At 37.1% G+C, this 14,749-nt stretch overlaps 1 protein-coding gene across 4 annotated transcripts in view; it reads left to right on the plus strand.

Annotated features, from left to right (window-relative positions):
• STK39 (serine/threonine kinase 39) overlaps nucleotides 1–14,749 on the plus strand; it is an 84,080-nt gene that overhangs the window by 25,153 nt on the left and 44,178 nt on the right. For all 4 annotated transcript variants that reach the window (XM_088168087.1, XM_014890905.2, XM_088168088.1 and 1 more), the window contains 7 exons: nucleotides 145–286; nucleotides 2,240–2,295; nucleotides 3,919–4,028; nucleotides 4,127–4,228; nucleotides 4,417–4,550; nucleotides 7,791–7,839; nucleotides 7,946–8,011. In XM_088168087.1, coding sequence (XP_088024213.1) covers nucleotides 145–286; nucleotides 2,240–2,295; nucleotides 3,919–4,028; nucleotides 4,127–4,228; nucleotides 4,417–4,550; nucleotides 7,791–7,839; nucleotides 7,946–8,011 — 659 coding nt within the window. The remainder of the gene's footprint in view (nucleotides 1–144; nucleotides 287–2,239; nucleotides 2,296–3,918; nucleotides 4,029–4,126; nucleotides 4,229–4,416; nucleotides 4,551–7,790; nucleotides 7,840–7,945; nucleotides 8,012–14,749) is intronic.

Here is a 14,749-nt window from a genome sequence, read left to right on the forward strand (position 1 = left end):
CCAGTTACATGAAACATTTACACACAGAAGCAAAGGTTTAAATTGCAGTAGCATAGAAAGAATGAAGAAATACAGCTTTCTAAAGAATCTGATATGATAATGCTTTGTATATGGTTTTTTTTCTCTCCTGGATCTGTAATACAGGTTCAATGCTTGATATAATAAAGTATATTGTCAACAGAGGAGAGCACAAAAATGGTGTGCTTGAAGAACCCATAATAGCAACAATTCTTAAAGAAGTTTTGGAGGGCTTAGACTATCTACACAGGAATGGGCAAATTCACAGGTACGACCATATACATAGTGAAAATAATTTTCAAAATTGACTGTGGCTTGTTGATTCTGGTCAGCTGCAGTGGCTTGGCTAAGAAAGTTGTATTGCCTCTTTCACTTCTGTAAATGTGACCCATAATTATCAAGTGATAGTGCTTGTGCAGATGCTGAAATTTTCCTTGCAGTTTGTCACTAATTTTAGTATTTTCCTGGGTCTTTATCCTGTCTCTCTCTTCTAGTTTGGATAGGTGCTGTGATGAGCATGCCAGAACTGTGGTCCATAGTCCTGTGCCTACTGGTGCTCCAGATAGCTAATCTGATTTTAGTTTATGGTATATGCTTTGTGACTTGGTTGTTGCAGAGTAAACCTGTAATTTTGGGTGCTTGGACTCCTGTAAAAATGCAAAATTATCTTTTTCCTGGTAATCAGTAAATATCTATTACAATTCTACAGATCTTCTTTTATGACCACATGTGAAGGTGGGATTGGTACTGTGGAACTGCATCTTAGTGTATGTGCATCTAATGATTACTGTGTTCTTTATATTCTCTCTTCCATGTAAATTGTGCAGATCCCCTGGGACAATATATACATATCTCCTGTAGGAACCCAGAGGCTGTTCCCACTCTTTGATTGTTGGAAGTGGGTTCTAACCTTCCTATTAATGTTATTGAGGTTAATTTTTCTTTTAAGGAAGATGTCTGCAGTAGATTCTCTGTTTCAAGCATTAGCCTATGATAAGGGAGTCTTTTACCCCAAAACCAGGTTTGCTGCAAAGACTCTGAGAATGGAGGTAGTACTGATGCAGCACAGTAATTGTTCTTTATGTGTAATATGTGTTCTGTCTCATAAATGAACTGTCACTGAGGTAAATCAAGAGCTATTTCCTCCTTTTGCAGAGAGAAAATTGAGATAAACAGAGAAATAAAGAATAGCTATCTTGATTTGTGGTCTGGAATGACAAAGATCTGCCTCAGACCCTAATTCACAGTATTCTTTTAAGCTGACACTGTTGTGAAGGGCACATTCATGAGCTTTTAAGGATAACAACACTCTTTGAGGTTGGATTTGTGAATTCCCCGTCTATATTCTTAAAGTATCTTAAGATAAAAAGAGAGATCTATATGAAATCTGAGATTTCTCCTTTTTAAACTGTGCAGAAGTCCTGTTGAAGTTGAAACACTGTGCCTGCAACTTTCCATGCACATTATAGGTGAATGTTGTGGTATAGTTCAGGGAATACTACTCAATTGTTATGATAGATTCTGTATGACAGTTTTAAACTGTGCATTAAGAATGGGGTGCATGTTTCTATGAAAAAAAAAAAAAGAAACAAACCAAACCAAAACAATCACAAAGTTTTCTTCTGAACATTACATGTGAATAGTGTGTTAAATTAATATTTTTAACTCTTAAGCACATACTAAATTTTGAATATATTCAATGCCAAGTAACTTTTCACCACTGTACTCAATAGCAAAATATGTCTGCTATTCCTGAGCTTTAATAGCTTAATTGGATAGAAGTGTACAGTACATTGACCTCTTTTGAAGATATATCTCCTTTCTGAAGAGATTGAAGAGGAGAGTTTTTTCAACTTTTCTTTTTCATTAGTGATGCAGTTGGATTTGAAAAAGCCTTAATTCTTTCAATTCGTGAGACTATATTTATAAAAGGTGGTAAACCAGACTTTGAACCTAAATATCTGTCTGTAAAAATCTATCCCTGAATTCTGCTCATTTATGCTAGAGCTGAATTCTGGTCTTTTTATATGTGAACATTTGTTAGAGTTTGAGTTCTGCACTCTGTTTTAATGTTATTCAGTTACATTTTACACATCAGCTTCCTTTTTGGATTTAAATTTGAAAATGCTACCTTGTGAAACTGTTCAGTATGCAATATTTATTTGTTTGCATAAAATATGCAGTATGTGCTTTCATGCTAACCCCTGTTTGTACATTCTAGAGATTTGAAGGCTGGCAACATACTTCTGGGTGAGGATGGCTCTGTACAAATAGCAGGTAATGGTGGTGGTAGAGTAATGGATAAATAAAAGAAAAAGGTAATTGCAACTGGATCAAGGGCAACTGATACCAAAGGGAAAAGCTTTTCTGTTGGCTTTTAACTATTCCTTTTGGGGTGCTGTAGCCACAAGTTACCCAGCTTCACATTTCAAGATTCTTGATTAATGGTACTTGACTCCGAAATTATTCAGTATTTCTCTGTGTCCCATCAAATATATAAGGAAGCTTTCTAATGTCCTCTTAATGTTTCCATTTGGTTCACTCATGCACCTTAAACGGCTTGAAAATGGTAGAAACCGATATTTCTGCTAATTTCATTTTTTCTGCAAGTAGTTATAGTAATTCTTGGGGATTTAACAATCTGTGTGTACTGTCCTTCATAAGGAGACTTGCATGAGATACATCTCACTGAGAATTATTTTTGGCATATCTGCCATTTGTCTGGCAGTGGTATCTGTTGGATACAGTTTAGCATCTTAAACGTCCTCTGAGTGCATTGATGTGCTTCTTGGGCTGTAGTCATTAAGAATTAAATTATTTGGTCTCATAAGTGCAAGGCTTGTATCCCATCTCTCAGGCTAGTATCAGATTATCTGGGAAACAGTGGAAGCAGGTGGTGATACCTGCCCCTTCCCCCAGCACACTGCCAGGCCTCCCATGGTCTGTAGTGCGTGACAGAGCACTGAGAGCCCTCAGTAATAAAAATGGCTATAGACAGAAGTTGTAAATTTTATATAAATGATGCTTTCAAAGTACTATGTAAACAGGTATTTTAAGGGCTTTAATATGCTAGTGTCAAATAATGATAGAACTATATTTTTCTGTCATTACTGGAGGTGTTTTCTTTTCAGCCTTAAGATAACAATAGGAAAGCAATAGGGAATAAATTGAAGTCTGTAGTGAACTACTCTATTTCAGTATAAATGGATTGTAAACAGTTGAAAATACTCTTCATATTGCTCCACTCAAAATTGACAGTATTTCTGCATACATTGAGAACCAGCTCTTTCTTCCACATACATGCCAACCTACCTCTCCCATACAACTATCACTGATGTAATAATGGGTTAACAGAGCACTGAGCCTTTTTTTTTTTCCTTCTTCTATTGTAGAATTTGGAAAAAGCTATTCATGTCCTGGACTACTATTAAGTACATATTAGTGATGACTTTTCTGATTGTTTTTGGTTTGTGAAATTCCCACGAGAATTGAAATTACATATAGTATTCTCTCTTGTTCAAAACACATTCGTATTTAGTTGCTATGCAGAAGAAGCTCCTTGTCTTTGAACAATACCAGATGGAAACCTTGGCACAAAGTGCATCTTTGAAAACCCTAAGTGACTATGTACTGGAGTCCTTTGCAACTTTATTCAGGAAGACACATACTGGGAAGACACAGGAGGTTAAATCTGAGGATGTTTTAGTGTGGTTTCCCTGATAAAACGATACCTTCTATTCCATAGCATTTCATGAACAGTGTGTTGTGGAGCAAAGGTCAGCTCTGCAATGGAAAGTTTCTATAAGCATACCTCCAGGAACTGACTTTATTTCTAAAATGTGAAACGTTCTCTTTGTTATTGATAGTTTAACAGATTTCAACTTTTCTCCTCTTTCACAGATTTTGGTGTTAGTGCATTTTTAGCAACTGGAGGTGATGTTACTCGTAATAAAGTAAGGAAAACATTTGTTGGTACTCCCTGTTGGATGGCCCCTGAAGTAATGGAGCAGGTATTTCTAGTGCTAATCAAACATTTAAAACATTTTATTTTTTAATGTTGGAACTTGAGACATTACCACCTTGGTTTTCCCTTCTGGTTCTGTTTCAGGTGCGAGGTTATGACTTCAAGGCCGATATGTGGAGTTTTGGGATAACAGCCATTGAGTTAGCAACAGGAGCAGCACCTTATCACAAATACCCTCCTATGAAAGTAACAATCACTTTGTAATTGTTAATTCTGCTAGCTGCACTATTATTGCTACTAGATAGTACTACTTCATTTTCAATAGCAACTCAGGGTATCTAAATAGGTGTATTTTTTTGAGTATTTTTTCTCTTTTAATTTCTACATTTCAAATTGGTTTTGCTTATGACACCTCATTTTTGGTTTTATTTTAGGTGTTAATGCTAACGCTTCAAAATGACCCTCCCACTTTAGAGACAGGTGTAGAGGACAAGGAGATGATGAAAAAGTATGGCAAATCCTTTAGAAAACTAATCTCATTATGCCTTCAAAAAGATCCTTCCAAAAGGTAGGTCACTATTGCCATGTAAAACAACGGAATTATTTTTGAAAATATGTAGACTACTTTAAGCTACAGTGACATCATCCTTAAGTGTATGGTTTGAATTTTGTAAATAGCAGCTTTCAGTCACCTCCATATGGGGAGAAGAAATTGCCTTTTTACTGTTCCTTAGGTTTACTTCTTCTGATTGTTAACGTAATGCATTTATACTTAAACACAGTATTGAATTAAATGCCAATCAAACTAATGTCCTTGCTCTATATCTTACTCATCTGAAGCAATATATCAATCTTGACACAGTGCACAAGTCTAACAAGAATGTTCAGATTGAGCAGCAGAACAGTTGTTAACCAAATATATCATTCTCTTGGCCTTTAAAAGAAATTTAAAATAAATAATTTTATGTTAATTTTTCTCATTTTGTGACATAAACTTAGTGGTTTTTTTTAAACTGGGATATTACTTACTAAGACATATTTTTTTTTTTTAACTCTAAAGTTAGGAGTTCCAAGATTGTTGAATTTTCCTCATGTTTATGTAGGGAGTTGCATGTCCTGGTGTCTTTTCTGTTTGTTCTTTTTTGCTACATTTTTTAAATAGCCAAGGTGATGAAAGTATTAAACATCTATTCCAAAACCATTGTTGAGGTCCCAAGTTCCCTGAATGGTTTATTTATTCATTTTTATGCAGACCCATTTTTGCAAGCTTTTTCTGCTGAAGAATTGTAGGAAGCACATTCTAATTAGCATTATTTCCTAAGGCATTTAGTATATCACTGTTTTCTCGAGTTTCAGAGCTGCTATTTTTGGGGAAGGATTGTTCTGAGAGAGCAATCCTGACCGTATATGTCATTTATGGTGTGCACTTCCTGATGTAATGTTAGCCTAAGTCCAGGATATGGTTATAGGGAGTCAAATTGAAAAGGTGACAGCAGGAATACTAGAGAACAAGTATAATTAAGAAAAAAAGATTGTGGCCACATTTTTATTCTTGAAATAGTTGTAAAATTTTGTGTCACTCAAAGATCATTTGTGTACTGCTTTCAGATTCCCAAAAATTCCTTACCCTTGTTGGTCTTAGTGGCAAGTCCTGATGTTTTAAGCTCAGTGCTGCAGTTTGGCTGCTTACAGATAGGAATAATAATAATAGTGGATAATCAAGCTCTTGATAATCAAGCTTCTTTTAGTTTCCTGAATGTAGTCATTTTCAGGGCAAGATTAAAGTGGTGTGAAGTAATGAGAAGTAAATAAAAAATGAGTTTTCATTGTCTCTTTGAATACATAATGCTGAGTTACCTGACATGTAGTAAAGGCATCGATGTTGAAACATTGGTACTTACTTAAATATGTGCATTTATTAAAACACAAGCAATACCTTCATGGAACAATTAGACCAGCAAATAGATGTTCAGATAGAAACCGGTATAGAGCAATTGTTTTTATACTGGGGGGTCATCACTGTTTTTCATATTTCTTACAATTCAGGATGTAATTTTGTATGGAGATTCCTCAAGTAGCCATCATGTCACTTGTGGGACAAGTCCTTGCTCTCTGTGGTGAATTCTAGGGGTGGCATTGCACTGCTGTTGTCTCAGACTATGATGTTTTTCTTTTGGGGATCTCTGTGGGTGTTTGTCTCTCTCCCCAGTGCCAAGGCTGCTGCTCACAGTCCTCAGCTGCAATTCATTGCCACAGCTTGTGTGGAAAAACAGGGCCAGAAAGCATGTCCAGACCAGTTCAGACCAGTTCGTCTGGCATGATTAATGGTGGAGAAGATTAATGGAGAACACTAGTTTGGATAAAACTTTACTAAAATGTAGCTTTTAAGTGTGCGTAGCCCTGTTATGAAATGTGATGGCACTGTACTTTGGGAACTTTAAAACTTTGGCACAGAAGCTTATTTTTCTTTTAAATAGTTTTCCTTTCTGCTCATCCAAAATACTTATATGAGTTGCTCCTGAGTCTGGTGGTCTCCACAGGACCACTGATCAGAACTCCTTTATTGTAGACCTTGGTGCTTTGGAGGTGAAGAAAAATACATGCTTTATGGAACCTAATGTCTGTGTCTAAACTGAATTCTTTTTGTTAATGTCAAGAGTTGTTTCATTAATCCTTGCAAGTGTGAGCTGATATACATACAGACTATTTACTACTCTTCTTTTGCTCACTTACTTTACAGATCTGTTCTCAAAGAAATAAACTAGGTCAGATTTTTGGGGTTTCCTTGAGATTTTCCAAGTGGATGCTTTCTCGCTGTTTTACCTAGTTTGTTCTATATTCAATCTCTTGCTGGAATTCGAAGGGAAAACCAGAGCAGATGTTGCTTCTGTTTATTTAGAAATTATGAGTCTTGAAGATTTTGACTTCCCTAAATTTAGCTGTGTCAAAATTAGTCCTGCATGGTGGTATAGGCTCCTAATGGAAATGACAGAGGATTTTATCTCATCCCAAGAGATACTTCACTTTCTTTCCAGAGTCTGCTTCAGTACCAGAGTCTGGCTTTGGCTAGATAAGAGCTTTTTGGATCCCTGAAGCTAGGGAGACAAAACACCTGCTGTTGGACTCACTTTGGTAGCTGTGAGATTGTGGTTATCTCCTGGAAATGCTGAAACAGACTTAAACAGAGCTGCAAGTAAAAATGAAGTGTGCCAATTTTTACCTTACAGCTGTTGTTTTGATTCGTATTTATCTGTTTGATTGGAAGATGATCCCGATGACTCTTTGGTTTATGCATCAATTCAATAGTGTCAGTATAGTTTCTTGAGAATATCTGCTGACATCATAAGGTAAAAGAATGCTAATAGGAGGTACTGATGCTGCTATATGGAAAATGTAATTATGCTTTTATTGCTGTGGAGCAAGGTTTTAATTCTATTCATAGAGTCATTTGGGGAAGAAAGAAATACCTGCCTTTTTTGTGAGTTTTTTTTTGTTTGTTTGTTTGTCTTATTTGTTTTTTTAAAAGGTTAAATGCATTTGTGTTGAACAAAAAAGGGGGAAAATTGGCAACTTAAGAGACTGATTTTTTTCTCTCTTTTTTTGGTATTTTTGCCATAGAGAGGCTTAATTTTTTTCATGTGTGGTAAGTGAGTTTGTGTGAATTAATTCAGTAGCTATTATCATTCATTCCCCATTCATACAGTACTAATTCAAAAGTATTAGAGACGTACCATTTAACTAACGTCTTGTACTGTATTCACTGAGAGGGGTCTTTGTTTTCTGTTCTAATTTATTATTGATCTTTCAGGCCCACAGCAGCAGAACTTTTAAAATGCAAATTTTTCCAGAAAGCCAAGGTAAAACGTTTAACCCTACGAGTAAATTTTGCTCTGCCTTAAAATCTATGTGAAATTTCTTCTTTCCTTGTATTGATTTTTAACTTAACAAATGTTGGTTTTGCAGAATAGAGAATACCTGATTGAAAAGCTTCTCACTAGAACACCTAATATAGCACAAAGAGCAAAAAAGGTGAGTGCATTCACATATTTTCTTGACTGATGTGGAAGGTAAATCAGGGGCTCCTCAGTTGCCTTACATTTTTAGTTGACTTACCAAGCCATACTTTTAATGTAGTCCTTCAAAGACAGTGAGTTTTGAATGAATGTTTTCTGTAGCCTTGCTTTCTCTAGGAAGCCCTGAGGCATTTTTACTTCCTTTCTAGCCTTGTCAAAATGATACATGATGTTTGTCATACTTGATACCATTTTTTTTCTTGCTTCTTCTTAGAAAGCTACAGGTGAAGTAGTTGTGGGGGAAAAAAAAGTTAAAGTTGTGGGGAAAAAAGGTGACCTGCAAATATATAGGTTCATAAACTGCATAATTTGTATCTTCATTAGATCACCTAGGGAAAGGGTGAAGATACTTTAAATTATATTTATTGACAACTGCCTGGTTCTTTGAATTATTTCAAATGTTATTCCCAAAAAGTCAGGTTGAAAATTCTGCAAGAGTGCTGTTGAGTTTTTCAGACCAGTGAAGCCTTATTCCACAGGTGAGAGTTAAATCCACAGCTATGGGCATATGCTAGTATTTCTGTAGTGCCTTTGGCACTTGTATAAATGAGCTTACCAAGTCATGTGCAGCAAAATAAAAAAAACAGTAACTCCTAACAGGTAAATATTATAAAACCTTTGAATATGAAGCAAACTGCTGTTCTTAAGAGCTAAGAAACAGGAATGAATGTAGGCTTCTGTTTGTTGTGTGGGAAAAATTCTTGAAATTCCTTTTCCCTTTCTGTCGTGATTTACCTCATCATGTCTCTTCAGTATGAGGCACCTGCTCAGAGACTGCTGAGCCTCTGCAGGTGACACAGGAGTGTGCTGAGTGGCCTTCTAAAAGCAGGCTTGCTGGGGGGATATTTTGAGGAGGGCATTTCAGAAAAGAAGCTGTTTCAGCCTTTGTTGGCATGTCAGGCTGCAGCTACCCTGACGGGCGCTTGAATGATTTCCTTTTGTCTTTGGGAGTATTGGTTTGGTGTAATTCTACAACACTGAATGTGTTGTAGCTCTCAGCTCGTGGCTCACATTTGGAAGAGACAGCAAGACCTGAGTGCTTCAAGTTTCTTCGAATCTTCTTCGTATGGAAGCAATTTTGGGAACTCGCTGATGTGGGCTCTGAGAGGCCGGAGTAGGAAGGGCCTGTGGGAGGGATTTTGGCCGGAGCGTTGTGCTGAGCAGGTTCGCACCTGCGACAGGGGGAGGAGGAGTTCAGGGCTCGGCCGTGCGGTGGCAGCAATGCCCACATAAACCCCGAAACAGCCGGAGAAAAGCCGTGCATGGTGCTCGCTTTGCACCGCGGGAGTGATGCAGGATGTGCTGGTACCCGCCAGGCTCCTGACACAGCCTTGCCTCCCGAGGGTTTGTGTCCCGGCTGGATCCCCGGGTCACCTCTAGAGACTGCCTGTTAACTCATGCGTGCGTGCACGTGTGCTTTATATTTCTTTAGATAACATAACACTGAATTGTGAAGGGAATGCACGATAGCCTCTCGTACACCACCAGAAATAATTTTTTGAATTACTTTTTTGACAATTCTTTCTAATTTGAAAGAGGTGTGAATCTTAAGAAATCAAAGCTATACAGCAGTGGAGACAAATTAATACTTCTTTAATTACATCATAAATGGAAAAAATATTTTGGTTTTAGCTACTGAAAATGCTAAATTATTTATATTTTAAAAGGACACAATATTAAAATTCATTGGAGATTTAAAGTTTAATTCACTTGTTAGAACTGTGCATGTAACTGCTCTTTTAAGACACCATAAAATATAAATGAAATTTAATAATAAAACTCTGGGGTTTTGTTTTAAAAAGCTTGTATAAGTTGAGTTTGGTTCCTTAAACATTAACGTGTAAAATGTCTAAGAGGTTGCTCTTGGAAGAAGTAATCCCTGTAATTGAAAAACTAATATCAGTAGGGGAATAGACAGGAAGGAGCTGGTGTCATCACTGCTTAAATTATCTTCTGTAGCACTTGGTGTAAAATGCCTACGACTAATGATCTGTAGCACCACTGCTAGTACAGATGTCAGATCTGCCCTGCAGTAATCTAATTTTTCTTCCATTTACTACATGTATAATTGCTTGCCTTGTTACCCAGAACTCCAGCCTCAGTTTAGTTTTAACTTTAAATTCTTCTTTCTTGACATAGTGTTCCCATGTTTTGCTTCTGCCTTTATAGCTTATTCTTGGCATCTGTTTTTTTCTGAATATGACTTCGGGTTTGTTTGTGAAATCCTGAAAGCAGGTACACAGGTCCTGTATGTGTGAGGAAAACATGTGGTGCTGTAAAGGTGTCCCGCTTTAAATCCCAATTTGATAATTGAGCAATATCTTCACTGTATGTTTAAAATGCTTTTTAACATTAGAGTTGTAAGCTATGTGTTTGTGCACATGTTTCCCTGTTCCATTGTTTCATTTACTTTTAATTCTGCTAAATTTTAAAAGATGTCTTTCTTCCCTGCCCTAGCCTAGTAATTAAGGCTAATGCTGAACCACTTAGCCAGGAGGAGCAGCCTTTCCTCCTGCCTCTTCCTGTGCAGGACCTGGTTAGATAAATATTGGTACTGATCCACAGGAATGAGTGTTACACCATGCAACTTCTTACTGACAATTCTGAGTTTCACTAATGGGACTGCTCACCTGTGAGAGCAATGCTGATATGAAGAAGAGCTGGAGAAAAGGCTGTGAGGAATGGTCCAAGCTCAGTGTGGTTGGGTAAGCAGGGACATGCTCTGAAGCCACATTTTTGTCATTGATATAAATGTAGGAGCTCTGACACTCTGTGCCTCTGCTTGGTTAGATGGTGTGATGGTAGAGCAGCCTGTCCTGTCCTGCTTGGATGAGGGCTGTGTGCACTGCTGGCATAAAAAAGCCCACTAAGAGTTTACATTTACCATTTATAACACTTATTGAAGAAGTTGTAATTTTGAAATGAGCACTAAGTTGTTTCATTTGTGATTAAGATTGCTGTATTGAAATAGAGCAATTTGAAATTTGAAATAGCTTGTAGGGTTCCACAGTCAGTTTTCAAATCTTGTCACACTAAAAAATTAATTATAACTGTAAGTACTCTGTATGCCCAAAGGCCCTGGGTCAATTTTATGGTTTTATAATCCTTTTTTTTTAATTTTTAAAATCTCCTGCATGACTGCCACTTCTACAAAGTGAACAGGGAAAAACATGTATCTGCATTTCGTTTGGTTGCTGTCTGAAGTGCTGCTAGTGAAAAAAAAAACTGAGCAATAATTGGGCTTGAATTCTATTTTTGGAAGTGGTATTGTGTTGTGCTCTTAATAGAAGCTTTTTTTAGAGCTGAGAGTTGTACATTAGTGGGAAAAACCTGTGACAGCATGAAGAGATGATTAGTGTGAGCGATACCAGTTTTTATTATACTTCACTAAAAATGCCCTTATGGATGGGTTGGAATTCTAGCTCCTTGGTACAGTTATTTTAAGGTAGTGGTCATGTTTCATTACATAAGATATCATCAAACCCCTGCATTTAATGAGAAAAATATCATTATATGTCAGATTTCTTGGACAGCTATAACAGCATGATTGCACCTGAGCAAGACATACATGTGCAGCCCTTCCTTGCTTCAGTAATGGATTTAATCTGATAGATACATCTCACCAGTGATGTATGTTAGTACAGCTGGACTCTAGCTGAATTGAAAAGCAGAGAGCAACTGGAACCTGAGCTCAGATTGTTAATATAATTGTATATTAACTTTTCTTTGCAGTTTAGGAAAAGCTTATTTAAATAATATGGACATATAAAGTGAAGGGAAATATGCTATACTGGAACACTTTCTTTGGAAGGCAGTAGCTGAACTATAAATATGTGTTTGGCAAGGCTTTGTGTGAAGGGAGGGCCCTCCATTGCAGAGGATTAATTGTTCAGGTTATCCAGAGCGGTACAAATTAAAAGAAATGGAACTGTGTTTATATAGTTGAATATTACTAAAAAAAAGGAGAAATTGCCACTCACACCATGTTAGGTAATTTTTTTATTTTCAAGAAGTTGTTGGAAGGGAAATTTAATAAAAACACTTTTTCCAAAAATGTAAATTTGACAGCAATTCAAATAATGAGAAAGCAGTGCCTGTATTAGTGGGTAGTAGAATTGGAAAGTGTTTTAAGGGGCAGACACATGCAGTTGCACTAGCTTTGTTTTAACATTTCATATAAAGGAAGAGGAGTGCTTAGTGTTTTTGCCACCATGTAGTTGTGCCTTTAGATGCAAGGAACTTCATGCACTATATGAGTTTGTCCATCTTTACTTTCATAGGGTGTTTTTACCATCTGTGTGGTTGTTTGTGAGGTTGGATTTTGTGCCTGCTCAAATTGTTACAGAAGTGAGCTTTGAAACAAGCCATGGCTTAGTTGAGTGCCTTTGTACTTCAAATAGCCATTTGCATATCTAAAATAACTTGGATTACTTATTATGGCAGAGTTTAAAAGCTTATATATGATTAATTTTAGTTGTTGAAAAGTAGCCCTGCTCCCTATTGGAAGGTGTGTTCCAGTCCATGGGCTGTCATTATTCTACTTCAGAATTCATTTTTGCAGTGACTGAGTCCCTCCCTGTCTCTTGTGTAACTGCATTGATCTGCTCCTTAGCTATTGTGTTCGTGACCTGTTGACTTGTTCAAAAACATCTTGAACATGGACTGACAGGGGATTGGTGTGTAATGAGAACTTTTCTGATTAGACCAGTAGCTCCACGTATTTGGCATTTATAAAAGCTGTTGGAACTTGCAGAACTGGAGGAGGATTTTCTTAAAAATGCTATTGAAGGAGTCGTGATTAAAGAATCAAGACAGGATAAAGGAAGTCCAGGTGTGTATGATGCTGGTGATAGTCTTTGCTCAGGGACTAAGCCTTGTAAATAAGCAGAAGATAATCTTATTTTATTGCCCTGTTTTGTAAGGATTTGGTTTTCTGTCACTGAAAACGTGCAGGAAGGTGCTGGTTTTACCTGTTTGCCTTCTGAGAAATTAAACCTCAAACATTTCACTTGCATGACATCCAATATCAGATCACTTCTCTTGGATTTGGAATGGCTTCTTAAGTGCAAGTGTCTCAATGGAATTTGTTTTTATATAATAGTTTTCCCAGTTTATAGGCCAAATCAATATTGTGTCAGTGCAGGCAGCAACAGCTGGTTAGCTTGGATCACCTTAGTGTCATGGGGTTTCCATTCTGGAAGAGACAACCTTTCTCCTTTGTTCATAAAGGTAACAAGGAGTTTTGAGAGGATATGGAAGTGTGTATTACTTGTGACTTTGTATATTTTTGGGAAGCTTGTCAGGAAAGTCATGCAGGCAGATAAATTACAAAGAGAATTCTCTAAAAGCCAGGTGGCTCAGAAGCAGCATTCCCACCTGTTACCATTTACTTAAAGACTGATGGAATAGGTATGTTAGAATTTTTGCTTTTATATGGAGAAGTTAAATATTTAGCCCTGTAGTTAGAAAAAAAAGGGGGAAATTTAAAACAAAAAGAGCCCAGGCTCAAGAATCTGAAGAAAGCGTAAAGTAAATATGTTTTCTTGGTTAGACCCTGTAAAGCTTTTACAAGTACAGTACAAAAAAAATTGTATATCATTTATTTTGACACTCCTTTTCCCCCTGCACTTGCGCTTGATACTGGTGATATTCTTGGAAGTTCCTGGGGAGAGCTGCAAGGGAAGTAGAGGTGAAGCAGGACATCCTTGAGATGTGTTAAGCAGTGATACTAGAGGGGACTTAATTTAGCCTAAAAGTGCTCTCGTCTCAAGGATTTAAAATTTTCTCTGAATCTGAAAACTTCAAGGTTTTAGCTAGAACAAGTAGATGAAGGCCAGCAGAGCAGAAAGAAGGGCTGAAACAGTAATAGTTCGCTTCTGTTTAGTCTGAGAAACAGCTCCACAAGGTTATTGAGACAGCTGAAGGTAAAGTCAGACAGTACGGGAAGAGAAAGGAGTGTCAGGGATGCACATCCCGGCACTGCTGTGTGGGATTTCCTGGCAGCAGAGGGCACCACATCCAGTGCCGTGCAGCCGGCGAGATCCATCCTGCCAGAGCTGTGCTGCAGTCACAGGCTGGGAGTCTCGCTCCAGCTCTGGGGTTTTAAATGCTGTTAGACTGGTTGAATGCATGCTGCTTGTTGATATCAAACTAAAATAGAAACACTGGAGGGTTTAGGAAATTGGATTTTATAAAAATTGCAGATCTCTGTTAATTATTTTCATGTTAATTTATTACTTTTTTTGGAGAACTACACTCAAGTTTTAATTTGATCTCCTTAATATTTGAGAGAACCTTGAATAAATTCAAGTGTCTTTAAAATCTATGTGGAATGCAGAATGTGTGTTACAGTAATTATACTTATATATATAAGCAATTGGAAACCTTGGAGAAAATAGAAAAAGGTAGAAATTAGAATTTCACCTTGACTTGGTACTTTCAAGCCTCTGAGTTTGAAAGTATATGAAAGTCATAGTAATTTCTTCCTGGAATTCTACAGTAATAGACTGTTTCCTAAATATTCTTTACTGTGTCTCTAATACTGACAGTGAAACCCACCTTACAATGAGTTTTATACTGCTGAATAATGAAAGCTCTACATGAGGCTGTATTTGTCCTCTTTCTTTTCACCTCTAGTTATTTTAAGAAAGTAAGGTAGAAAAGCATGGTGGAATTGGAAAATGATGATTATCAA

Source organism: Sturnus vulgaris, chromosome 7, assembly GCF_052056855.1.
Source record: "Sturnus vulgaris isolate bStuVul1 chromosome 7, bStuVul1.hap1, whole genome shotgun sequence".
NCBI lineage: Eukaryota > Metazoa > Chordata > Aves > Passeriformes > Sturnidae > Sturnus > Sturnus vulgaris.